Source organism: Bactrocera latifrons, unplaced genomic scaffold, assembly GCF_001853355.1.
Source record: "Bactrocera latifrons isolate USDA-ARS-PBARC rearing strain unplaced genomic scaffold, ASM185335v1 scaffold_86, whole genome shotgun sequence".
NCBI classification, from domain to species: domain Eukaryota; kingdom Metazoa; phylum Arthropoda; class Insecta; order Diptera; family Tephritidae; genus Bactrocera; species Bactrocera latifrons.
Window position 1 is genome coordinate 221947 of NW_017537556.1, and position 27581 is coordinate 249527.

General features: G+C 35.9%; 3 protein-coding genes across 4 annotated transcripts in view; 1 reads left to right on the forward strand and 2 right to left on the reverse strand.

Moving 5' to 3' along the window:
• Positions 1-965: 965 nt before the first annotated feature.
• On the reverse strand, positions 966-7755 carry LOC108977289 (transmembrane protein 41 homolog). 2 transcript variants are annotated; one of them, XM_018946903.1, is made up of 5 exons: positions 7406-7755; positions 7132-7317; positions 6809-7061; positions 5072-5200; positions 966-1631 (listed from the first exon to the last, which is right to left on the reverse strand). In XM_018946903.1, the coding sequence occupies exons 2-5, from the start codon at positions 7199-7201 to the stop codon at positions 1124-1126; spliced, it is 960 nt and encodes a 319-aa protein (XP_018802448.1). In that variant the 5' UTR covers positions 7202-7317; positions 7406-7755; the 3' UTR covers positions 966-1123. The 2 variants fall into 2 exon arrangements, with proteins under 2 accessions (XP_018802448.1, XP_018802447.1); XM_018946902.1 differs by having other exon boundaries at positions 7395-7755.
• Positions 7756-8101: 346 nt separating this feature from the next.
• Positions 8102-9717, forward strand: LOC108977253 (N-glycosylase/DNA lyase). Its single transcript, XM_018946858.1, has 4 exons — positions 8102-8264; positions 8321-8665; positions 8942-9059; positions 9127-9717. The coding sequence occupies exons 1-4, from the start codon at positions 8179-8181 to the stop codon at positions 9610-9612; spliced, it is 1035 nt and encodes a 344-aa protein (XP_018802403.1). The 5' UTR covers positions 8102-8178; the 3' UTR covers positions 9613-9717.
• Positions 9718-10111: 394 nt separating this feature from the next.
• Positions 10112-27581, reverse strand: part of LOC108977252 (period circadian protein) — a gene marked incomplete in the record, with an annotated part of 18134 nt that continues 664 nt past the window's right edge. The window contains 12 exon segments of the mRNA XM_018946857.1: positions 10112-10185; positions 10537-10680; positions 12024-12122; positions 12183-12311; positions 12379-13721; positions 13782-14138; positions 14213-14636; positions 15840-15931; positions 16830-16946; positions 17061-17221; positions 17372-17455; positions 21307-21578. Of these exon segments, the coding sequence (XP_018802402.1) occupies positions 10120-10185; positions 10537-10680; positions 12024-12122; positions 12183-12311; positions 12379-13721; positions 13782-14138; positions 14213-14636; positions 15840-15931; positions 16830-16946; positions 17061-17221; positions 17372-17455; positions 21307-21398 (3108 nt within the window).

Consider the following 27581-nt stretch of genomic DNA (forward strand, 5'->3'; position numbering starts at 1 on the left):
TGAAATCTTTTTCGCAAACATTTTCGCTCGATCTACAATCGGACTATGCATTTATGGCAATTTTGACCAATTTATCTACTAACATTTACACATATTGCATTCTGAGGGGCTACTTAAGTTATACTGACACTTAAATTTAATAAAAATTTTGTATTTAGGAAATTCATTTCACTTGTGGACACACTTTTGAGAATGTCTTTTATATTTTTACATTTACTAGTGCAAAATAAGGTGAAACATTGGAAAGATATTTTAAGCATAGCAAATATGGAATATTACAACTAGTCTAGAGCAATTCAAAAAATCATACAGAACAAGAAAATAATAATAATTAGAATCAGTGTTGCAAATAATACATTTAAAAAGTAATTGGATTAAAATTTTAAAATTATTTTTATTTAATTCCAAATACCAGATTGAAAAAATAATAAATAATTAACTCACAAAGCGTGGACTGAAAAAATTTATAACAAATACGGGATTAAAAAAAATGTAATCTCCAAAACCGAATAAAAAATTTATTTTTCATTTTTAATCCCAACATCAGCAATCAAATTTAAAAATTTAATTAATTTGAAAATTTACTCCATGATGTTGAGGTTAAAAATTTTATTTTTAATTTTTGAATTAAAAAAATTGCAACAATGATCGGAATACTGCAAAGCTATGTAAGTGCTAGAGTTAGCAAATAAATAAATTAAAATTTAACTAACTTATATTTTGTAGCAGCTTAAATTATTATTGGAATAATATACATATACATACATCCATATGTACATTCAAAGGAAGTAAGCTATAAATTGCAACATTTCATTTGTTTTCCGTTACTTATGTGTAGCATAGGTGAATTCATAGCATGTACATAGCACTTATATTATTCTATAAAAAATATTAAAGAAACTAAAAACATGTAAAACATACACACATACACGTGCAGCTACGTTGGGTGTTTCTATGTTTTCAGCTTTACATCATTTCTTTAACGCTTAACGCACGCACTTAAACTAATCGACAAAACAACCAATAAAACAAAATCACGCATTGTCCATTCCCGTTAGTCGTATTGACCGCGCCGTTTACTAAACCAATCCCCGTTTACCATAGTTGGCGTCCAGACGCCACTTTATTCGACCTTCTTTTTCAGCTTGTTCTTTAGCAATCCCGGCAGCAGTGAGATCAGTGCGCATATCGACAACAATCCCATCGATGTCCAGGAGAATGCGTCGCTGGAGCTGCTCATCTTTTGTAATGTCTTGCCGGCTTGTATGGCGACAATAGACGGCGGTGCCACGCCAAAGAAGGTGCCCAAGGCGAACGTGTACACAGGCACACCGATTACCGGCGATGCCAGGTTGATGAACCAATTCGGCAAGATAGGTGTCATGCGTAGGAAGAGCATATAGTTGAAGAGGCTATCGCGATGTTTCTCCACATGTTTGGACCATTCGTTTGTCTTCTTCGGCCAGAAGTGGCGTATCAAGCGACGACCAACCAAATTCGAGAGGCTGTAGCAAAGTGTGGCGCCCAACGATGAACAGAAGCAGATGAGAAAGAGGGCGATGGGAAACTTGTAGAGGAATCCTAACAGTATGGATAGGAATAATGATCCTGGAATGGCAAAGGTTTGTAGGCTGTTTGCGTGTGTTGAGAAAATTACTTAAGGAAAACAGTGTTGATATGGGAAAATAATAAAAGAAATATAATTCAAATTTGTATGATATTGTAGGAATAATATTCCAAAGTAATACAAATATTGTTTCGTTAATAATGCCTCTCCCACGAGTTCAAGGTCGCTAAATTTAGCACCGATAATTCTATCAGAGCTATTTCTATTTTTTTTTATTGTGTAAACAGCAAATTCAGCAAATATCTTTCTCAGGGTAATTTACATATTTTAATTATTTTCTGAGATCGATTACTAATCCAGCCAAATAACACTTTGGATGTTGAAATGCAATCTAGCTTTAAAAAATTAAAATTTTATTACATATGTATATATACATACATATGTATATTGATATATTCATACAAATGTATGCATATATGAAAATATTCATATGTATACATACATCATATTTCAATTTACAGTGCATGAGCAAGTTAATTGGTACGATAGCGAATATTTCGTAATTATTCAGTTTTATATGGCGCGGCACTCACGATCACGTATTACATTACAACAAAATGATACCTTTTGTAAAAATAAAGAATACTTAGTATTTTATAACTATCAGAAAATATTTGCACCGCTTCACTGCTACCTACATAACTCTATTTTAAATGAAAAAAGTTAACGTCGGCGGAGCTATAATAATATATAATATAATAGTATAAAGGAGTATAAAAAGATATTTGGCTTGATTTTGATCGATAAGTTTGTACGATGCTCCGATCTGAACAATATGTTCAGAGATTGTAGCGTTGGTTTGGCTGAAATCTCTGCCAAATTTCAAGATATCTTGTCAAAAAAAAGTTTTTCATACAAGGACTTGATTTTGCTTGGTCAGTTGACATATACATATGTAAATATATGAAAGCTATAATAATAATACCCAACGATTACCCTCCTCCAGCCCAATCGACGCGAGAGGCGTAATCCGCGAGTGAGCGGAATTAGAAAAGTCATAAAAGGCAAGGGCAGGCAATAAGCGTTGCAATCTTAAGCTGCTTAGCTACAGAAACAAAAATTTCAACAGTCAAAATTAAGAATTAGATTTAAGTTTATAATTTTTAAATGTTATATGTTAAGACTAGATAAAATAATTTTTTTAATGGTAAAGAGTGAATCTGTTAGATCAAATATGCTGGAATGAGAATTGAAATCGTGACATATACGGCGGAATGGTTTGTTTAACTCGAAATTTGTTCTAGACAGTTTTAAAAGTAAAGGTCTAAACTGCCTGGTAGAGCGAGCGGGAATGTTAAAATTAATATCAGACAAGAGAGACGGTCTACAGACTGACCCCTTGATGAGTTTTACAAGAAATATTATACCAAGCATTTTCCTACGACTAGCGAGTGCAGGGAGATTTATAAGTTTTAAACGGCTAGTGTAAGGGTGAAGATTTAAACTGGAATCCCAATGCAAATGATTTAAGGCAAAAAGTAAAAATTGTTTTTGAACGGACTCTATTTTCTCAGAATGAACTTCATAACAAGGGTTCCATACCACGGAAGCATACTCTAATATAGGCSTCMCCAAAGATGTAAAAAGAATTTTTGTGGTAAGCGGATCTCTAAATTCTTTGATATAGTTTTCTGATATCGAAGATACCGAAATTTATCTACTTTATATGGTGTTTGTCTTTTTAGATCATTTGAATCTAAATTAATAGCTTTCTCTCTTTTTTCATATTTTGAGGAAATAATAAAATCTCAACCCGTAACTTTACAGCATAGAGGTTATTAAACGCCTCCGATTTAACTTTTTTTTTTGTGGTATTTATCTTGTCATTACATATATGCATACTCTGCATCAAAAAAAAAATATATGTATATATTATTTCAAAGCTACTTTCCAAGCATAATTATCTATTATATTATATATTACATCATATGCACATACACCTCCCCGATAGAATTCATAACGTTTGTTATGTATATGTTTGTTATTATATGTACTCACGATTCAGAGATAATAAATATCTGTAGGCTGATAACGGTTCAATGACATGCAAAGGAGTCGTAACAGAAACACGTGAAAAGCAATTATTCTCAGCAACGTTTCGGAGATTGCCTGTGTGTATTTTCACGTGTCTAACTGTTGTGTCATTGGAGATTTTCCAATTCTGTTTACCCTATTGTCAGTAATGGCATTATCTTGTTGCCTTTTGGGCTCCGCGATTAACATATTGATATGTCTTTACGCATGCGCACATGCGCAGACCTTTGGAACGATCGCTTTCATCGTGCTGTGTAACGAAAGGTATTACTTTATATGTCTGTACGTATACAAACACACATATATATTAAATTTTGGTTCGGTATTAGACGAAAGCGTTTGAAAAGGAAAATTAAATATGTATTTATGTATTAAACAATAGCATTAGTGAAACCAACAACAATGAAGTCGAACGCGACATAAATACAAACGATAAATGTATTTACTAAGATTGAAATTGGGTCAAGGTTGTTGCTTTCTTTTGCTTAGCAGACAGGTGCTTTTCGGTTTATTGGCCTCAGTCGCTTTGCGGCGCCGTAACGTCAAAAACAAAAAAAATGAATAAAATAAAAAAAGTACATAAGCACGTATGTATATGTAAACACAATGACACCGTTATGGATAATTTGTAAAAATCGTGCTCGCTTATATAAAAGTACATAGGTACTTATGTATGCACCGCGACTCGGTGAAAGTACACGTAATCGTTCCTGTTTTTTATACCCTAACAGATATATTAAATTTGCCAAAAAAATTTATAACACCAAGAAAGAGACGTCGGAGATCTTATAATATATATACACATATATACATATGAATATATGTAAGTGATCAGCGTGACGAGTTGATATGATTTAGCTATGTCCATCCGTGTGTATACAGCGAACTAGGCCCTTAGTTTCTGAAATATTGATCTGAAATCTTGCAAACGTGATTTTATCCTCAAAAACCTGCTCATTTGACAGTAATATTGACAGCGCACTACTAAAGCATATAGCTCTCATACAAAATGATCAAAGCCGAGTTCTTGTATTGAAAACTTTTTAATATATCTTAAGGAAATTTGGCATGGATTATTGTTCAAGACAACGGTAAAATCTCCGAGAAATATTGCACCATTATAGCACATATGAAGATGTCATACAACTGTTCGATCAAAATTAAGTAATCTTTGTGTTTTTTGTTGTTTRTGTCTGCATGTATGTATGTACTCTATGTATAGCCAATTTGTGAACTGAATTATTAAAACGTGATGTTTATGTGACTTAAAATAAGTGTGGGCAAGCTAACTTAGCCCAAAACCTGATATAAAAATTTATATGACGTTCTCTATTGAGCACAAACTTATGTTATTTATCATAAATATATGACCAAACCTTTCGACGGCATAAAAATTTTCAAAAAGGATACAATACATAAGCCGTAACGACGCCAAACATCACTTCGAAGTAGTACATGTCCTTGTAACGATCCAAAACCTTGGCTAACATTTTAGCGTCTTGAATGTCACGGGGTATCTTAATGTGCTGCTTCTCCGATCTGAAATAAATACAACAACAAATATATATACACATATATATGAAACATTATTTGCCAGATATACAAAAGAATAGCTGAACTTGATTCTGAGCAATTTTGAATACAACACTTCAAAGTTAATTGAGTGCCAAATAAAATATATTACGACATCAGATTATTATACTTTATGAAAAGCTGCATCTAATCAAATTACTTATGTGATATACATATTCATTTAACTCTCGTTTTGTATTCTACTTGTAGTTCTGCACTTTATACAAAATATATTTATCTATATCAATATTTTACTGATTATTTTCTGCGAAAAGCCACAATAATGGCATATAAGATATATTCATTGTTTACATACAGACATATGCATACTTTATGATGGTTACGCCTGCAAATGTTTTTTCAGATGGCAGTGTAAAACTGCAATATAATTGCAAAAACAAAATTTAAGTGTGTGAAAAGTTATTAAGATAGTAAATGGAAAAGTATGGAAAGGAAACGTGGCATTTTGTTGTTGTTGCTGGTATTATCGTTCACCATGTAATTTGCGCTTTGCCCTACTAATATTATATATGGAAAATAAGATATCTTTTTTTTGATTTTGTAAAGTGTCATATTTCCTGCAAATTCAGATTTAAGACGGTTTCTGAATTTCAAACTATGTGTAGGCTTTGTGATATTCTAATCATACGCCAACACATTAGCGCCTAAACTACTAAATTATTTTTTCTGTCACTACGTTTTTATTAAAGGCTTTAGGATTATTAGCTCATCTCACAAATTTTTATGTAATTAAGCCAGTGGAATTAATTTTATTACTTTAAAATTGTATTATTTCACAATTTTAAATTTTGGTCACTTTTATGTTTAAAATTGTAATTTAATTATTTTCTTCAAAACGAACTATAAACACATATGAATACTAATTTGTAAGAACACAGTGTGTATATAATATGGAATTTTTGTAGCGGATGTATATGTCTACGTATTTTAATATATTTACATACATAGTAGTTTGAACAGGTGTACAACGTAGCTATGTTTGCACATGTATTAAGAAATTATGTTTTTTCTGTGCCTAAACATATATTGTAGCAAAATTACATACACCTTAATACAAAAATTAAACACCTTATAATTGTTTTTTTAACATGCACTTTCGATTTTTAATTACGTTTTTTGCTCTAATCAGCGTTATCGCCTTCTTACCATATATTTTAAAATATGAATGAACTTTGATTAAAACAACTATTAGTGTTTATATTAGCTCGCTAAAAAATGTTTAACATTGTGCCAACACAGAAGCGGCAAACTATTTACTGTCAATAATAATTGAATAACTTTTTGCGATTGAAATCTATTTAAATATGTAAATATGCAATCAATTTATCGAAAACATCAGACACTTTACCATTAAAGACAGCCTCTTTTATGCAAAATACTTAAATTTAATGCCATTAATATAAAACGCAACCCACAAAGCAACAAATACAAAGCATATACACATGAGTGTATGTACATGTGTGGGAAGCAATAAAGCAACAAAACAACACACAATTTGTATAATCATTGGCATTGAAGTGATCACCCCATCCACACGTAACATATACTACTTACTCATTCAATTCGGGAAATATCATGTACACGTATGCCATTGCGAATAAGCTGGCTATGAAGATCGCTGCCAATATGACTAGAGATCGTTTTGTTGCATTTCGCTCATCAGCAGACATTGCCTGTTTTTGCATTTTTGGGTGGTTTTGTTTATTCTCCAATGTAACGTTGGACGCCGATTGTGTGGTTGTCGCGTCATTGTCATTGGACGCTAAGCGGCCGGAACCGGATTGTATATGTTCAGCGATAGGTATATCTGCAATAAATTAGATAAATTCATTTAGACATAATTTTTATTTGTACATTCCGCAGAATTCGTAGATTACCTTTTGCAATACTTGTTGTTGCCGACGCCGCAGCAGCAGCTTCAATGAATTGCGCATTTTCAAATTCCATCAATTTGTTTAATAATTACAGTTTCCAATTAAACACTGTTCTACTCGCTCAATAATTTCTAATACCTTTTAAAACACGCTCTGGATGTGACGATTGACTTTTTTCGCGCACACACACTGTAAATTAGATTTATATATTTTCTTTGTTTCACTTCTATATTCGATTGCTTCTATTTGTTGATTTCCGTGTTTACCTAATGCTTACCACTTTTAGCAAATCGTTACTGTAGCTATCAATGTAATGAATGTAGTTGAAAGGATAATATTATGTAGCTCATAGAGAATTATTATTTTATTTAATTATTACACGTTAGTATGTTCGAGATAAATATATTTGGTTGTATGGCACATGTATTTCATCGTTTCAAAATTTTTGTATACACATTCCAATTGTGTAAATTTGTTAAATTCAATTTACCCTAAAAATTTTATCACTATTTTTATATAATTTAATTCTGCATTATTCAAAACACTAAGTATAATTCCAACCACAATTTATGTTACTGTTGTACGCGTGTGCGCCACAAAAATTACACCGCAACCCAAACAAATAGAATGAAGCCCAAAAAACGTATGATTGCTGAAATACGATTGTGAAAAATTTGTACGATTTTTCTTCTTCTTATTCGTTATTGTGAACTGTAAGTACAACAGCTGTCAAAACTGATTGCCAAATTAAATCCGTCAATCATTTGTAACAAGCACGCATTAATAAATAACCAAGAGAAATATATAATACTAGTTCAAAACGTGTATTATATTTGATATCCATAATTCAAAAAACCTTTCTCTTACATAGTTTATCTAGTTAGTTGCGCGAAAAACCAATAAGATAAAATATTTCTTTGAACGTTTCCCAACACTGTTTCATAAACTTGATATAAATCCCGCTCAGCTGTTCTTTGCCAGGCATAATATCAAATCTTTCAATTCAAATTTCAATGCTAAGTAAAAAGTAGTTCCAAAAAGTATTTTACAATGGGACTTTGTTTTGTTGGCGAAATCGCAATACCAGCCAAACTACTTAATTTAGAGGTTACACTAGTTGGAGGGCAGAGTTTCCGGTGAGATTGTTTAACAATGACGTTTAATATTTTAACCATATATGAATCCTTTATAGCTGGAGAAAACTCAATTCGAATGATACCAAATCGCCATTATTCCAAGGAGTGGCTTACAATGCCTATTGGCAGTTAAGTCAAACGGATTCCGCTATTTCATATAAAGCATTTCCAGCACCGGATGTGCCTAATACGAATACACACAAAGCGAAGTATTATCGCGAACTGTTGCAGCGTTACTTCCGCCTTAATTTCGATTTAAATAAAAATATGGATAAGTGGCGCGCGGCCCACAATCACTTTGATACTATAACGCCACATATTAAAGCTGTGCGTGTGCTGGATCAAGAACCACTCGAAAATATATTATCATTCATATGCAGCCAAAACAATCACATTAAAAGGTAAGAAGCTTTTGTAAATTTAAATAATGCATTCAATGCTTACTAAAAGCCAATGTGCTTTTTTGATGCAACTTATGTTTTTAAGCGTAGAAGTAGCTGTATTTTTAATATTTATTTGTTTGTATTTCCAAAATTACGGTATCAGTTCAAAGAATACTTATCCAAGGAATAGTACTGTTGTAAGATTCCTATAATTTAAATCTAATTTCTCTTTCTTAAGTCAATTTCTTTGAGCTGCAAAAATTATTTAATGATTTTCTACTTTACTCGTTTAAGAATTTCTGCAATGATTGATTGGTTTTGCTCAAAATATGGTCAAAGCATTGGACATTTTAATGAAAGAGAAGAGTTTACTTTTCCTACACTCTCAGCTTTGAAGGAAAATGAGAAAGAGGTATGATTTTCCTATTTTATGTATATCATAATTATGTACCAAAAACAAACTTTAATTCTTTTTTTAGTTAGAAGTAAATTTGCGCGAAGCCAAATTCGGCTATCGTGCTAAATTTATCGCGCAGACTATAGCGAAAATTCTAGAGTTTGGCGGTGAGGCGTGGTTTACAAAGTTGCGTGAGATGTCCTACGCTGACGCACGGCAGGAACTTGTGCGCTTACCTGGTATCGGTTTCAAAGTGGCGGATTGCATTTGCCTCATGTCGTTGGGTCATTTGGAGGCCGTGCCAATTGATACTCACATTTATAAAGTTGCGCAAACGGTTTATATGCCCGAACAATTGGCGACGGTGAAAACCGTCACGCCGCGCATTTATGAAGAAATCGCAAATCATTTACGTAACATTTACGGTCCGTATGCGGGTTGGGCGCAAGCTGTGCTTTTTTGTGCCGATTTGCAACAATTTCAAACAACAAAGGAGTCAGCTAAAAAACCCACTGATAAGGAGAAATCGGAGAGTGGTAGCGCTAAGCCGAAAAAGAAACGAAAATGAAAAACTATATGTTGCATATAAGTAAGTTCACTTTTTTTTTTTCTTTTTTCTAAATAAATATATTCTGTCTTTATTGTATTTCACTTTGTTGCGTAACAGAGTAAACTTCCTTAGTTTTTTTAAATTTAATTTAATTTTGCATATGTATATTCTTATGTACATAAACAATTTCTATAATGAAGACTACGTCCGTTAAAAAAATGGGGGTTCATAACCATAGCGTCGTCACAATTGTTACGTAGCGAATCGCAAATTATGATTTTCAGCATTTAATTGTATGCCAGCGACAATACTTGCGCTAATCTGAAATTCAGAATAAGTTGAATTCTGCCTTAAAAATATTCCAATGTGATTTTGTACGCTTGACTCACACTTCTTCGTATCGTAAGTTGTGTCAAAGTGGACTTGTGTGGGAATAGTTTGTAAATAAAATTGCCGCTTACTGATCGTCACGTTGCCACAAAACTTGCCATCACGTTGATGAGCAACTCACGTGTACTTTGGTTTTTAACCATCACCATGTAATGTTTGGTCTTCTTCTGCATTGTCCATTGATTTAGAGTCGGTTTGTACCTGGAAGAAAGAGGTTAACTTTGCTTTAGCGGAAATAACGACGATTCGAGTAAATTCTTAAGATTTATTTTTCGTGTTTCTTTGGTTTAGATAAGACTGTTTACTTGACGGTATTCTGCCACTACAACAACAACAACGATATATTTTCACGAAATTTGGCATGGATTATTGTCCGAGGCGTCGTTACAAACTCCGAAGAAAAAAATCAAGATAATGCTTTTTGTGTTGAAAAATGCCCTTGTGGAGGGCATTTTAGCTAAGTTATTATTTTTATTGTTTTTGTTTTATTTTTCACTTTTTTACTTTTACAAAAGAAGTATACTAGCTTATTCTCTTTCGTCGTAAACATACCTTATATTTTCGATGTTTTCCGTCCTTGTCGTTTTCTTGTGGACTGTCTGATCCGTCGGTGGTTTTTATAAAAGAGGAATAAAACGATGAGAAGCTGGAACCATCCATGTCATCACTGTTGGCATTGCTATCCGTGTTCGGCAGCTAAAATAAATAATTATTCGACTTATTATCGTATAATGATGGAACTGGTTTATGCTATTACAACCTGCAAAACAAAATTAAGCTAAAAAAATACGTGACTAATTATAAGCCGTGTCTTCTCTGAACTAGACGTTGTGTATTAAACCAAAAATGTCGATAGTCTTTAGCCTATACAAAGATTTACCGATGTAAACGGGGTTACCTGGTTAAAAACCGGGTCAATTCCGGTAACGTATAACCGGCTGTTGCGAACGAAAAGCTCGAGTTGCTGCGAGAAACGAGAGTAGTCCTTGTGCGGCTTCGTTCTGGATACTGTAGCAGGTTAAACTCTTATCCATAATAGACTCTGACATGTGAACCTTACAATGAGTCCCCGTATGACACTAGCCACCTCTTTACATGTCCTGCTACCCCTCCACATCCCACACCCTTTTTCCTTTGGTCCGACCCCGTCGAAACAGTACTTTTCATTTGCCTACCGGTTGAAGAACTCGATGACTACCGTACCCGTTGAAACAACAACAACAACATCACTCTTCATCTCTTTATTATAGGTTACGACTGAGAACAGAAGGTGCGTGATCCGAAAGGATTTTCCCTAGCATCTTCTCTGCATTATATGACACGTTTTAAACAAAAAAATCACGTCCACGTTCCTTTATAAAAAATTAATAAAATTGAGAACAGCAGTCCACAATTCCTAACATATCGTTAAACGGAAACATTTCTGTAGGCGATCGGTCAATCAAGTTATTATGCTAACGTAACACCGATAAGACCATCTTCTAGTATATCACACTTCAAAGAGTTACCGAATATGTATCTGTTTTTTTTTTTTTTTGTGGAATCCGCACAAAAATTTCTTGCCCCTTGTTGAAGAGAAAAGAGAAATGCTCTTTAAGCATCGCTACCAACTCAAATTTTTTATTTTTTAGTCGGATATGAATTCGGGTTACGGAAATGTGTTGGAGCGACCATGTTCATCGAAAAACCACGAAAATACTTGCTTCAAGCAGAGTCAGCTCACATGCATTGATAAAGTTTACTGAGATTAAAACACCATGGTATTTTATGTTATTCTCCTTCGACAACTCTCGTGAAAAATATAGTCTCAGAGATTAGTATTAGTATACTGATAGGTTAAACATGGTAACCTAAAATTTCTCCGTGGGACTACAAACAAATCCCGGTGTTCGCTATTTTGACAGTATTAGCTTACCAGGCTGCTCTATTTCATCAGAATGTCTTTAAACGTAGGCATGACTTGAAAAAGAATACGAACTTTGATATGTTTAAGAAACTTATCTAAATACCTACTTAATCTAAATAATTAACTTACGCACCTTCAGATCATTTGGATTGAGTTGATCCGACACATAATCGCCGATAACCGATGGAATTGGAGAGTCAGCAATACCCTTTTTCGATGAATCCGAAGGCGCCTTCGTATATAAAATAAATAATAATTTTCCCTACTGTACAGTTAAAACGAATATCCTTACCATGTTTGAGCCGGGTTCGGCTTTCACCGATGTCGCTTGCGATGACGGACGTTGCAATTGCGCAGGTGTGATCGAGTGGAAGGCGCCCTGAGTCTTCGTTGGCGTCGGCGCCAGCATACACGGTTGATTCTGTTGGTGGTAATCAAATTTAAGAATAACAATCATCAAATATATAGTATGTTGCATATATACTAACCGTTTTGAAAGCGCTCGCGCTGTTACCCTGTTCGGACAACGCCAAAGAGTTGGCCATATTTGAGAACGACATGGGCTGGTACATCATGGCTGTCGCCGGATGTGTATAGAAGAGCGAGGGGTGTGGATACATAACGCCAGTCATATATTGCAGCGGCAGGGCTTGTGCCGACGTGCTCGGCATGTCGGTCAAGTTGGGTTTGACTTGCGCCTGTGTTGCGGCAGCGGCAGCAGCTGCTGCGGTCGCCGGTATGTAATATAATGTCGGGAAGATGCTGTGCTGCGGCGTGAACCCGCTTTGCGCCACCGTCTGCAATGTGTGCGAGGTGTTGATGCCAACCGAGAACGGTGGCCAAAGATTGACGTTGCGCGTGGAGGAAAGTCCAGCTGCAGCATATGAACCGGCAAACGATGTCTCACCCAGTGTCGTTTGTAGCGTGCCGTACGCTTTGCTAGTCGAGTTGGTCGCCATATTGTGGTGATCCACGTAATCGCGTTGCCCATCCATAACATTGGTATGCGAATGTTTCGGTTTGTTGGCATCTCCTTCCCATGAATGTGAACCGCCGCGCTTTAGACCATGCCCCGGCCCACTATACTCCATCACCTTTTCAGTTGCCTTCTTACTCTTCTCGCCGCAACGACCGCGCGCCTCACGATGTTTCTTTAACATAAATTTCTCCATTTCGTCGTTATGTTTATTTAATAGCGATTCGGTTAACGTGACTAGCTGTGCACTGCCCGATGACGTGCCAGTACCAGCATTGCTGGTGTTTGTAATGCTGCTCATGTGTATGTGGCTGCCGGATGTGAAATTTCCCGAGGACCCACTGCCACCGCTGCCTTCGAAACATTGCACCGGACTGAGTGTATTCCGTGCATCAGCCGAAATACTGTAAGACTGTTCGTTCTTCATTGGGTCGACCTCGACGGGCGCGGTAACAGGCTTGCTGTTAAAAAAACGCTGCAAATTCTCATTATAATTCAATTGGTTGTAGCTGGGCGGCGTTTCCGTCGAACTTTTGCTATCGTAGTAATCATGGTGTGGCGAAATTTCGCCTAACATCACCGAATCTCGTTCGGAGACTGTCAACTCATTTTCATGCGGCAGCTCGAGCTTAAGATCGGTGCGCGTCACCTCGTCCATCAGAGTTTCCATGAATGAAGCTAACGCTTGACAACGTCGCGATACCTCTTGCTTTACAGTGTCCGACGGTCTCGATATCGACTCCTCCAACAGTTTGAGTATCTCGTCTTTTATGCGCATATTCCGGCTGCGTACTTCGTCGGAAAGTTTTGGCTTATTAGCTGGTGCCGAATCAAAAACATTACAGTGTTTCGGACCTAAAATTCAAAGAATACTATTGTTTTCAACGTTCAGCGCCTACTTTTCCTAAAACTTACCTTGAAACACTCGATGATGTCCTATAACGAATTCCAATTTACGTGACCATGGATTGACAAAGCTTGTCCACTCTGTTTTCAAAAGAATATAGCAGCCGTTCTGTATCAAAAAACGATACGGTTTGCTACAAAATGAAGCGCCCGCTGTTTGTCCTTTCTTCATAACGGTTTCATAGATCTCCTTCAATACCATTAGATCTTCTGGATGATAAAAGTCAAATATTGAACGTCCAATAAGATCTTGTGGTAAGTAGCCCAATGTGGAGACGGCGGCGCTGTCTACATGCGAGATTAAACCCGTCGCTGTGTGACGTATGGAGAATTTAGGGCTTTTGTGCGAGAGTATCTCATCTGGCACTGCAAGAGAATTTCCCAAAAAATACGCTGATGCAAATGAGCCAACACGCATTAAGTCAAACATGTATACATACCTATATATGAGCTTTTGATGGGCGTGGCGCATATGACTAGCAACATATTCGTACCGTTCGATACGCGATTGTTGTCGGGACGCGCCTCTTCGGGTGCTTCACGGAATGTCAGTCCCAAACGGAAGGGTTCATAACTCACCGGACGTCCAATAACGCCATAACCACCAGATTTTAAGCCACGATAACGACGTAACATCACACAGAAGGTGCTGCGTGCATCTTTCGGTGCGCTGTTGCGGGACTCTGCAATTGGTATGCCGGTCGTTATTTGACTGGCAAAAGTGGCGCGATCCTTAGGGTGTACGAAATCTATGAACGAACGCCCTAGCCACATATCGCGTGGAAAGCCAAGCACATCGGTAATGCTGGGCGTTGTGAAGAGCACTATGCCATCATGCATCGATATTACACAGCAGAAGCTCTCCTAACGAAGTAAAGATGTAGAAAAGTTTAGAAAGCGCCAACTAAATGGAACAGGAGTTCAAAGTGAGTTTTAGTGGTATATTTATTCTTACACTAATTTCATAAACGTTAGTGGAATATATGGGTCCTACTATTACAAATTTGGAACTTGATTTGGATTTCTATGTGACCTATAATTGGGTCGTTTGTAGTGTATTCAAATGTCTCTCCTCGGATGCTCTAAGACACATGAAGTAAAATATCTAAATCGAAACTGTTCATTTGCCGGAACCGCCGGTATCGAGCCATTATAAGGTATAGGTGTCATACAAACTAATAGATCAAATTCAAGTCCTTGTATGAAAAACCTTTTTATTTGACAATCCATCTTCACAAAATTTGCCATGATTATTGTTCAAAAATATAATTTTCGAACAAATATTTTAGAACGGACCCTCTGGTGGCGCCATCTATAAGTCGACTGGTGCGTTAGAATCTGCTAACTTTATCGATTGTCCAGTGAGAATTCCATGACATTTCATTGATTGGAAGGGAAGCTGAGTGCACGAGTAGTTTTAACGTTGTCAAAGTGGTCGTGAGGACTTAAATGACGATCAACATGTGGGCCAATCAAAATTCGTGATCACCGGAAATTCCATCGAAACTGTGCGTGAATTCATCAAAAGTCAGTCGAAAACATCATTGAAATTAATGAAAATGGAATTTAACATCTCCAAAACATCGATTTATCGCATTTTGACCGAACAGTTGGGCTTATGAAAGTTGTGTACACGGTTTGTTCCTCACAAATTGATTGACGACCACAAATTACTCAGAATCCAACATTCGAAGGACGATTATTTGACCAAAAATCACATTTTAACCATTAAGCACTCCCCGTATTCACCTGATATGGCATCGTGCGACTTCTTCCTTTTCGGAAAAATGCATTTGTCCGTGAAAGGAAAGCGTTATGCAGACGTGGAGGCCATTCAAAAGGCTTGCACCGGCATACTGGCGGCCATACCGGCCAACGAGCTAAAACACTTGTTCGACTTGCTTTTTTAGCCAAACATTGAAGCAGAAGGTGAATTTGAATAAAACATATTGATTTTGCCGAAAAAACCATTTGTTCTCTTTTTTTCAAGTCCTGTTTCCTTAGCATCACAAATAAAATGACTAAAAAATCTATGGGCTCACTTAAGTCTTAATTCTAAAATCTTACCTCCTTAAGTTTTTCCGCCTTGCCAGAGCTTTCCAATTTCCCTGGTGCCGATTCGCAGGTTCTCTCAGATTTGCCACCTTCCTGGGTGGCAGCTGAAAGTAAAAAATAAAATTGAAATCAGAATTAGATATATTTTATAAGGTAGCATGTTATTTCGTATTCCACAATGTTTTGTTGCACTTCTAGGTTCTTGTAGAGTTTAATAATTATATTAATTTATAATCTGTTACGGTCTTAAGAGTGTTGCCCCAGGCGCTATTTTATGATAAATTGTTTTCCGGTTATATCTTTGTTTCCATAACTACTCTTTAATACATCGTATTATCCATATATATGTCTCGGCTATTACTGCATAAGCGGCGTCTACGCCAATAAAGAAGAAGATATAAGTTTGGGAAATCTTTTAATAAAAATTCTTCGATAGAATTTCGTGTGGTAATTACAATCTTTAAGACTGCTACGAAGTTCCTGATTACTAGACAATATTTCTCCTATCACAATTTTAGGTGTTTAACAATTAAAGACTTCTGCCAAAGAGTAGACCTTGTTCAGTCGACTTTACCACTCGCTAAGTTGTAATTGAGTACGATTAAATAGATCGTCAATTCGATACGATGAAAACTAGACATGCATATTTCTTGAGCATAACATGCATATTTCCTGAGCATAATTTCAGATCCATGTGACATCCTACAATGCCAAATGTTTTGATGCATTCTTTATCTACAGTTATAAAGCTATAAAAGTTATATATTGCCTACATTTAGGCGCATTGCTAAATAACTTATCGAAGACACGCACCAGAAACTTTAATTCGTATTTATATTACATATGTGTAATATAACAGGGTTAAATTTGTTGTCATAGACCTGTTAATTTTATACATCTCTAATATCTTTCACCACAGAACTGTCACAAAAAAGATACGAAGATTGGTATACACCCAACCCAAACATTAATACAACAACATAATCATTCTAGGGAACTCACTAGATAACGGTGATGGTGTGGGAAATTGCAATGAAATTTCCGATTTAGTTTGTTCGGTTGTCTCCTTTTCCAGCAATAATGACGTCTCTTTGTTCTCCTTCTGGCGACTGCATTGCGCTACAATTAATGAGCATATTGTTTAACGAATGAATTATTGCTCTTTACATGCTCTAGATGCTTATATTACAATAGTTTCGTTATTGCCTACGAGATACGAAAGTATCAATTTACCGATTGCCTTGTCACAGCCCAAAGCGATTTGCTCTTCATTTTGTGGCTCACTGGTGTTCGGGACATCGTCCTGATTTTCCAGAATATTCGTCTGTGCTGAACACTTCAACTTCTTCTTCTTGCGTGTCTTATCTTTGACGCGTTTAATGTGCATGTCACTGCTGCGTTTAGGCCAAAAAAATTAGTAGACGACCAAAAGAAACAAACATAAAAAGGGGATATTAGTTTAATATATTAAATAACAGTTAGAATGGAATTGACGTCATAAAATGTAGAAGGATTCAGGTCATGTCACGGATTTGGTTACATACCTGCTCGCCTGCGTTGATGGTTTGCCGCCATAGCCGCTGCTGCCCGATGAGTGACTACCGCTTAGACGTGATTTCGAACTGCCGCTGGGAAGAAAATTCAATCATACAAATATTAAATTATTACGCACTTTGTTGTTGTTGTCTAATATCGGCATGACAACAGGATTTTATAATGTAAATCAATCTTACAATTTATAACTTGTACTGTTTGCGAAGAGCCTATACAATCGAAACTTTTATATTAAGGAATATTCTTAGAGCTAGGAATTGCCATTACTTGCAGTGAGATTAGATAAGAATATACTATAGTGTTTTCTTGTCGAAAGTCTCTGGCAAATTCTGAGTTTTGTCGGCTATACTGTATAGTATACTGAGTATCCCTAGACAAAAGGTCGTAAAACTAGGCCATACAAGACGGTAGTGTTTCTCTGCTCTCTAATGGTTCACAGGACATATAAAGTTGTTTCTGACATATAATATATATATATATATATGTATACATTCTATCTGTTTTTGTGAGAGTTATGAAAGGTTCTTAATAATTATATTTATCTGGCATCATCTGCTCCAAGGATCCTTAGCATTTTCATACTTCACTTTTCTTGATTACGCGCATTTGATTCGATATATTTTAGTCCTAAACGCACAAGAAGCGCATTTTTCTTGAGAAAAAAGCCACAGGGAGCTATGTCTTGTCAATTCGGTGACTGAACGATGACTCTCGTTTCGTATTTGCCCAAAAAGTTAATCTCAACCAAGCTAGGATCATTCAGGTTTTTGGTACGAATCTAGCATTGACACGCTTCATTATCAAAAATGATTTATTTTAATTTTATTTGGATCAATTCGAATTCGGTCTAACCTACGGCGTTACGAGTTTTCGAGAGAAAGAATTAAGAATTAGCGGCTACGCTGTCTAGATGATGTCGGATTCCAGCTCTGAGAGTACTCGATGCAGTGCTCGCCGTGTTAAACAGAGGAAGAGTGACTTTCTAAAAAGTCCAAAAATTATTTTCGCTGAAATTGTCTCTTCAAACTGAGATAAATGTTCTCTCTGTAAATACTATACTGAATCTATTTTTATACACTTTATGACTTCTTTTCTGAGATAAAGTAATTCCTGATCATACAATTAGCCACAACCTTAAGTAAACATAAGTACATATTTACATATACAAACTATACACAGTGGTGCACTTTAAACCGACTATGTGCCCATGCCGGTGTTCAACCACTCGCGTGCGCTATTTTGAAATCCCTCTCACCTATTTGCATTGTGAGGCAGAAAACCACTCAATTGAGCCAACAGAACGAGTTACAATATGAGCGCTATATGAGTCAGCGGTCACGTTTATTGGTACATGTCTCTGGTTTTATATAAAACGAATGACTTGCTTTTAGTTAGAACATGCATTGTTTTTATAGTTGGATTTGCCGTAAACTAATGCGGTGGAAAACACTTGCAACACTCATTCGTTGTTATTTTGTGCACTTTATCGTAGGTTTTGCGTTGGCTTTCGGATTTGTGGTTATACAATAATATTTATGGAATAAAATGTTAGTTAGCTAACTGCAATGAAGCAAAGTAGTTAAGTAGTGACAAGAAATGTGACATTGCTTGCAATTATACTGGCTCTATTCTCACTATGACTCTCATGAGAAACATACATACATTGCAAGAGAGTTGTGTGATAACAAATACTAGGGTAATTGAAAAAAAAATAGAGACTTGAAAGAGATGATACCTATTCTCAGCTTTTTAGATCTTCAATCATCCCTCTGATCTCAAAAGAAGAAGATTGTTGTATCTCATTTATACCAGTTGTTTTTGTTTGAATAAACAAATACAAGAAATAAAGTAGTATGAGATACTAATCCCACATGGTTTGAAATGAACTGCTGAAACAACATGAGATTGCTATTTTGGGTTGTATTCCATCCATATTAGAGGTCTAAGGCACTTTTAAATGTCTGCACATTTCGTCATGATTATGTGATGCTACAATGAACTAAAAAGTAACTGAAAAACTTATTGATCGGCCCGGAGAGGTCCTTCCAGATCCTGATGGAGCTTTTGGTGTTGCTCAACGTCAGTTTACGAAGCCGTATTAATTTTGCATGGATGCAAATACAGACATCGCGGCATAAAGGTAGCTTCTTTTCGTGCTGTCGATAGCAGCTTTGAAATCGACGAAGAGGTGGTGTGTATCGATTTTCTTTTCACGGGCCTTTTCCAAGATTTGGCGCGTGGTGAATATATGGTCGGTTGTTGATTGGCCCTAATACACTTGTGCCAACGTTTTCTTCAATGAAAGTCTTCAATTGACTCAAAACGGTTTCCCCGAAGTGGTCATTCAAGAATCAATGCCTATAATTCAATACCAATAACTCATCGCCAATAATAATACGTTTCATGACAACCTGGTTAGGCTCAAATAATCTTGCGATATGGTATTTACTTCACCTTCCGGTATTATAACGATGCCAGTAAGATCTCAGACAGTCGACGATTCTCAAGCACCAATTCCTTTATTTTCTTGTCGTGTTGATCATCAGTTGATGTTGATGATCGTCCTGGACGTGGTTTGCGTCAACGCGTTCTCGACCCCCTTTAAAAATTGGTAGCAATCAAAAACAGTTGATCGCGACAAACAGTTATCACGGAAAGCATTTTCCAACATTTGAACGTTTCGGCACCATAAGTTTGACTCCGCACAGAAAATTTAAAGAAACTTCTTTGTTGGATAATTTCACTCATCGTAAAAATCATCGAATGCACTTTATGTAGTTCAGAAAGGCAAGCGTATGGGTATCATCTTTTATGAGCTCCTCCTTAGGCAACCAAACTCTTCGGACTTATACTGTCAGAAGCGGCGAGTTTTGATGAAATGAATGGTATTGGTTCCTTTAAAATAATACTAGGAAACTCACATTGATAGTGTCTCGGTAGAGACTCATTAGCTTATACTTTCCTTATTCTTTAGTTTGTACCTGGCAGTATTTGTTCCTGTCTCTTATATGACTTATTTTAATGGTGAAAGATTCCTCTCAAGGGAAACTTGTGAAAATCGACTGTTCCATATTTTTATCAAGATAATCGAGGGGTTTTATGAAATTACCACTAAAACCTTCAGTTTAATGCAAAAGTAATGGGTTTCTGTTTACTAGATTGCCGAAAAAAAAATTTTTATATAATTGTGATCTTATGATCCTAACGATTTTTACTTACTCCACTTTTTTGTTTAATATTATAAAAATATTTTTTACTGGCATTTTTAAAGGGCTACATTGGTTTACACGTTTTTAAAAATCGATATTGTCTTATTAAATTCTACAACACCTTTAGAATATTGTAAAGTTGATCCGAACAATAGTTTCGGAGATACAGCCTTGAGAACTTTGCGCTCGAGGCTAGCTAGGCTAAGTGCGCCGTCTTAAAACACATTTTATTGGAACTGTGTTTTTGAAGCCAGTTGGCAGGAATTCTCGAGTACTACTCAACCGATCTTTATCAAATTTTACACAAGTCGTTGAGTTACAATTCTTAAAGACTTGGACGAAGGATTTTTCTTCTTGAGATACAATTCTCAAAGACTTGTACGCAGGATTTTTTTCCTGTATTTTAATCCTGTAAGGAGTTATGATGCCAACGCGGACGCATATTTTTCCCGAGGGGTCACCAGAAATGGCGTCGTAATGGCAGAGTTTAAAATATTTTTTTCAAAAATTTCAGAATTTCTTTGTTAATAGTGTATTTTTGTAACAATAAATAATACAAATAAAATATTTAATTTTTTATATGAGAAACAATTTTTGCAAAAAAAGGCTGCTTTTTAACCAAAAAAACCCATGTAATCCCTTAATAATTTCACGGCTTAGGCATTATTCTAAAAGAGTATAAAATAAAAAATAATAGTTTTTTTATTCAATCTCACCTGCGTTGCGACTGCGAGTTGCTGCAGCTATTGGAATAAGCGGAGTCCGACACCTTGGTGTTGTGTGTAGATTCCGTTGATTCGCCCTCCATTTATAAACCGTTGTTTTTAATAACGAACTGAGTTTCTTAGACTAATTTAAGTTTTCTTTGTATAAAAAGTATTTTTACGAAAATTCACTACACTTTTCTGGCATAAAACTATGCTTAGTACGTTTTTAAAATAATATTTGTACTAAAATATATTTTGTTCCGTATATGGGCTTATTGCAACTACAAAAATAAAAATTTTAATTATTTAAAATATAGTTTTCGGTGAAACGTACAGTTTATATCTTTTTTGGAGTTTTTTTGTAAATTATTTTTCAGTGTTTTTCAGCTTGTACTTGCCTAAAAAATATTTTTAGCTGTTTTTAATATTAAAAATATTTTTTTTATAACTTTTTTTCGTTTTATTAAAATTATTTTTTAGTTTTATGATATTGTTGAAAATGACTAAAAATTAGTTTTAAAGCTTTTTAATATTTTATAAAATTTTTTTCATTCCGTTTTGGTTTCATTTAAATTTTTTTCTTCACAATATTAATAAATTTTTTACAGTTATTAAATATTTCAATGAATTATTCACCACATTTTTTATGAAATATTATCCAAATATCAAAAATATTTATCACTTGTTGTGAGATCGAAATTGTTTCGCGCCGTTATCCTTTTAATCCTTACAATGCTGTGCGACGTTATTCCTACGACTGAGCCTCCACCGCCGCTACAATTTGTTTTATTCGCAAATGTGTTATCGCACAATCACGTTTCACCGCCATCGCCAATATCAATGCCAGTCAGCACCACACCAACGGCACCTTTCTTCGTGGTATGTGCCGCGTGTGATATGTCCGGCACCAAACGCTCGAGCGTCAGCAGTACATCAGGGGGCCCCAAAGCAGGCAGCACATCACACATGTCTGCACGTTCTTCGGTCGCGTTGGTTGGCTTTTGCACATGAATTTTCTCTCGTTGGCGCTCTCTCAACGCCGGACGGCGTGTCCAGCAATGCGCGCTGCCAACACCAACGCCGACATACACACACGAAAGTGTATGCTCGCGCTCGGCAACGGTTGAGGTTAGGGTTGCTGCTGTTCAAACTATTTATAGATCAATCGGAAAGCGTGAAGCAGTGAAAGTCTTGCTTTTATCTTCGTGCGAGCATTGATAATATTTATAACCAGCATTTCTATGCTTAAAGTTTGCCAGCTTCTCGCATAGGGATACACGTTGAATTGTGGGCTGAGCACATACATACATACATACAAATGTGGATGTCTTTATATGGCTGTTTAAAAGTAAACATGTGGGTGCACGCTTTAGGGGGTGTGTTCCGTTTATTTCAGTTTGTCTGAATGGTTTCAGGAAGGTTGTTAGATTGTATAAGTAATTGAGAGTGCTTCTCGCAAAGCAAAACTTTGTTATTGGACTTACTTTTGCGGCTTTGACTATTTCCTATGCTGCATGTTGCCTGTGTACTTTTGAAAGGAATACTTTGTATTGTCTATTTTCCGAGCTATTCAATAACAGTAAATGCTTCTCATTGCGAGAATGGTTAGCTTGCTAAACTTAAACTTGAAGGACAGAATATATTTGAATTGTTATTGCATCAAAATAGATTTCACTTCTCAGATTTCAAAATCTATTTTACTGAAAAAAAAACGAGTTAAAAGCAGAGCGAAACATCGAATTTGAGAATTTGTTAGTTTTGTGGTCGCACTATTCGTCTACTATTCCATATTTATCTAGAAATTACTGGGCCCAAAAATACTTGCTCTAAAAGATATAAGCAACTCTCGAACATTTCAAAGTAAAACCAATTATACCGGTTACAGCGATCATTCAAGTATCTCCGATTGAGATCAAAAATAGGGAAATGATTACCGCACAAAATTCACCGAAATTTTCTCGATTACCTTCGATCGATATTTGTAAGGGGGGTCTATCATCCGAAGCTTTTTTGTCATTGATTGGCGGTGTTTTTTTTTTACGTGGCGGGTCTCAAACTCAGCCCACAACTCTACTGAGGGTGACTTCTTCTTCTCACATTAGCTCAAACTGATGTCCTTTGCCTACCCAGAGGGTACTTAGTCTAAGACCATAAGTCATGAGCTGCTGTGCTGCCATGTGTAAAAGTATCGCTTCTGGTAACTCCCTAATGAATGGCGCTCAGCGAACTATCTTCACGTGTGTGAACTTCAGCATATGGCTCTTTCGTCCGAATTCCGAATAATTCTTTTCGCCTTTCTGAATAGAGAAAGTACAATCTTCTAAAAGAATGCCGAATGCCGATAACATTGATATCATTGGCCATAACAATCGCGTCGTGAGTTGGACAGAGAAGCGAAGCAAATGGTAATGCACGAGGGCAAGACGAAGTATCTCCTGTCATTAAACAAACAGTCGTCGAAATCGCGGCTTGGCTCCAACGTCACTGTGGCGGTCATAACTTCAAAGTCGCATATAATTTCGCCTATCTCGCTGTTAATACCAACCTCAACCAGAGAAAGGTTTTGCGAAAGATTTATGGTGCTTTACGCATTGGCAACGGGGAATACCGCTCTCGATGGCTCTCGCCGGCTAGGTTATGTCGTCCGTCGAATGGATGAAATTATTAAACAAAAATCGCTATTTTTAGGAGAAAATTTTGACTAGTAACTCGATCATTAATTTATAGTAATAATAATCTTTTTTGTTTTTTGGATTTAGGATAACTTTAAATTTCTTACTAGAAATACCTTTATCCCCGCTAAATACTCTTTATGGAGGTCCCCTAAGACTTTCAAGCTAATTTTTTATTAATGTTTCTTGTTGCTAAGCAAGTACTAGCTATCTGTCCTTCAACAATTGTTGGTATTATTTAGATCCGATGAGAATAAAACTAAATCTGTCTCCAGACCATGCGCTTAGATCAAAGTCTTTCCATTTTTTTCCTTTTTGGCAAAGCTTGGGTTATAAAGGAGTACATTTTTACCTCTCCTGAATTGACCCTGATCCCCTACTAATCGCGTGCATACCAAACCCATAAGTTTTACGAACTGGTGGCATAGAAAACACAAATCTCTCGGAACTCAGGCAGAATCAGGGAGATGTGAAATGAAAATGATATTGAAAAGATACATATAGCTCTACTGCAAAAACGATAAATAATAAGAGTCTCAGAGTCGAATCCAATAGCTTGATATGGAGAAACAACACAGCCGTGTAATGATGAATTAATTTTGACGTTTCTTGGAAGTACTGCCTTTGCCTTTGAATAAATATTCTACACATTTCTTAAGTCCGTTGCTCAGCACGTTGGGTCACTTGTGTATTTCGGTGATCCTCCATACCAACCGATATGAGAGCGCATTTTGAGCACATGTATGTACATATATACTAAAAATTTATCCGCATATGTACACGAAATGTGTGCGGCGCCATTCTTATTGAGAATTTCGCAGAATTACAAAAGTCCATCACGTTGACACAAAAGTGTCTACACCTTCCATTGCATCATGAAATACTATTCGCATGTACTATAAACCTAAAAAATGCGACATTTCATTCTAATAAGAAAATAAGCCAATGCACTTGCTGCCTCAGTCAACAAAGCGTGCGCGCCTAAAGCATGCATGTTGACACTCGCACCCATTCAGGGATGAATCAAGTTTACAGGTACGTCGATATGCGGAAGAAACGTACGTGTACACGTGCAACCGCATACGCCACGGTGGCAATGCGCCTCTCATATTTGGATATGTGTGTCGGTATATTGACATCCGCAAATGCAATGTGCAAGTGAGCAGCGGCGTTTGAGTGGAATACGTCAGCAATCACTTTTGGAGTAAGTAATATTAATCAGTTAAGCGTAAACAACAAAAACTGTTGGTGGAAAGATTCCGTTTTCAGAAGTCGGCCGCTATATTGAAATAGCTACAGAAAATGATATAAGTTGTCACGTTTTCGGTATTTACTCGCGCTTTTAGTTCTTTTTTATGGATATTTTAGGCAATTTTCTTTTGTTATATCAAAAATAAATCCTAACAAGAAAAAACGTTAACTTCGGCTGCACCGAAGCTAATATATCCTTCACAGGAGCATTTCTTTTAGTAACTATGTGTTCAGTTTGTATGGAAGCTATATGCTATAGTTAACCGATCTGAACAATTTCTTCGGAGACTACATTGTTGCCTTAGAAAATAATCTATACCAAATTTCGTAAAGATACCACCTCAAATGCAAAAGCTTTTCATACCAGCACTAGATTCCGATCGCTCAATTTGTATGGTAGCTATATGCTATATGTTACAAACTTCGTGACAAACTTAATATACCCCGTTCAGGGTATAAAAATGTGGCGTCACTTCCGAATGGATATAAATTCGGAGGTTTTCTTAAGAAATTGAAGGATAATTATATAAATGGGATTATAGAAAAGTATATGTTGGTACAGTTTTATACATACGGGGCGGAGCACGAATCGTGTTACTTTTTTATTATTTGGCAGATTATTATTATTTAGATTTTTTAAAAATGAAAGCTTGGGGTAGGGAGGGCTTGGATAGTGTAGCGGTACAATACTTTTCAGTCCGCCCTTTCCGCCATAAGGGAATTCAGTTGGAGTTTTGGCGGTACTCCCTCGAGTAAATGGACCATTATGATGTTGGTAAATATCCTTGCGGAATCTGGAAGTATCGCAAGAAGACCGTTCCATCGAGGCCCGTATGTTTGTGTTAAAGAAAAAATCGCGGCGTTGTATCGTCAAGAGTTTTAACCTATCGGCGCAACTTGGAGTTAGTAGACAGATAATTCAAGATGACTTAAAGTTCATATAACAAGCTGGTTAAACCCTCTAGATCTGCCTATTCGCCTGATATTTTGAAAAAAAAGATTGAAATGAAAAGAATGAAACTTAATCAAGAACAAGATGTTGAATCAGTTTTTTACCATTAATTGCGCCGAAGAATTATTTCCCTCAATACCGTTTGCTTCCAGCCAGAGAAGTTAAAATATACCTTCAAGATGGTGTGAGAGGGATGTCTAGGAGAGAGGGTAAACTTTTTTTTGGTGAAATCATATATAACGATTTCGACTTAATTTAGTACCTACGTGGCATTCTTCTCATATTCCTATGTTACAGTGCAAAATCGGGCAACAACCACTCCTACTTCCTATAGAATACAGTTTTAAATTCCATTTGATTCTTGCACTTTCCAGTGGACAAACGAGATAAAAACAAGCACTAATATTTATTTAAAAGTATGCCACGTTATGAACAAAAATTTCCCAAGTCCAACCAATGCCGTTCAAGCCCCCAAATATCATTAATGTGGACCCTAGCACCCATAGTTGACGGAAAATAACGGTCAATGAAATTCAGAGAGAATCATTTCCCAACAATAACAACTCTGTGTTTCAGAAATGAGATGAATCGGGCCAATACTTCCCTGAGCTCCCATATGCCTAATGTAAAGATTTTCGAACTTCCGGGTTACTTTATCATCCTATATCGGCCAATATTTGAGTTATGTAAATGAAAATGAGAGAGCGTGTTTCACTGATAACATTGCATCTTTGTGCCTAAAATAGATACATTTTACGAAAACTTGATGTAGCTCCCATACAACTAATGTCAGGATTTTCGAACATCCGGCTGACTTTACTCCATATGAGTGGAGATTGTCTATGAGGTACCACCATTTTCTGTTACGGGTATTTATCAGCGCTTAGCGCAATGAGACTGAACGTTAAAATTACTTTAATTTTAAAAAATTTTTTTGTGGCAATACTGGTTTATTCGAATTTTGTTCTACTGTTAACGTGCATATATATATGCTCGCTACAAATGTTATTTATACACACATACGTATATACATACGTAAGTATGTATGTATGTGAATAAAATAATATTTACACTAATTAAACATATTGCTCATTTAATTATGATATTGTATTTCATTTTATGTAATTTTTCTCGCGAGTTATTGTTGGTATGAATTGGCTCTCTGGCAAATCATATTTCACATATCAAATTTCTTACTTTATTGCACTTAAATGCGTACTATATAAATAGTGTCTCATTGGAGTATTTTTACAAAAGACCTTTTAGGATATTGTTACGCATATTAATAATACTATAAACTTGTGGTGAAGATTTTATACATTTTATATGTTATATAGTATTAGATTCTTTAAAGAAGTTTAAACTTACATATATTTTATATAAATTTTTTTTTTCCAAACAAAACAAAT

Bases quoted from the DNA above. Each gene is read 5' to 3' on its own strand.
- LOC108977289 (XM_018946903.1), bottom strand. From the start codon at position 7,201: ATGGAATTTGAAAATGCGCAATTCATTGAAGCTGCTGCTGCGGCGTCG. The intron at 7,062-7,131 runs GTAATCTACGAA...AATTTATTGCAG, and splicing joins AACAACAAGTATTGCAAAAG to ATATACCTATCGCTGAACAT. The intron at 1,632-5,071 runs GTATCCTTTTTG...ACACGCAAACAG, and splicing joins GTCGTTACGGCTTATGTATT to CCTACAAACCTTTGCCATTC.
- LOC108977253 (XM_018946858.1), top strand. From the start codon at position 8,179: ATGGGACTTTGTTTTGTTGGCGAAATCGCAATACCAGCCAAACTACTT. The intron at 8,265-8,320 runs GTGAGATTGTTT...AATCCTTTATAG, and splicing joins GTTGGAGGGCAGAGTTTCCG to CTGGAGAAAACTCAATTCGA. The intron at 8,666-8,941 runs GTAAGAAGCTTT...TACTCGTTTAAG, and splicing joins CAAAACAATCACATTAAAAG to AATTTCTGCAATGATTGATT.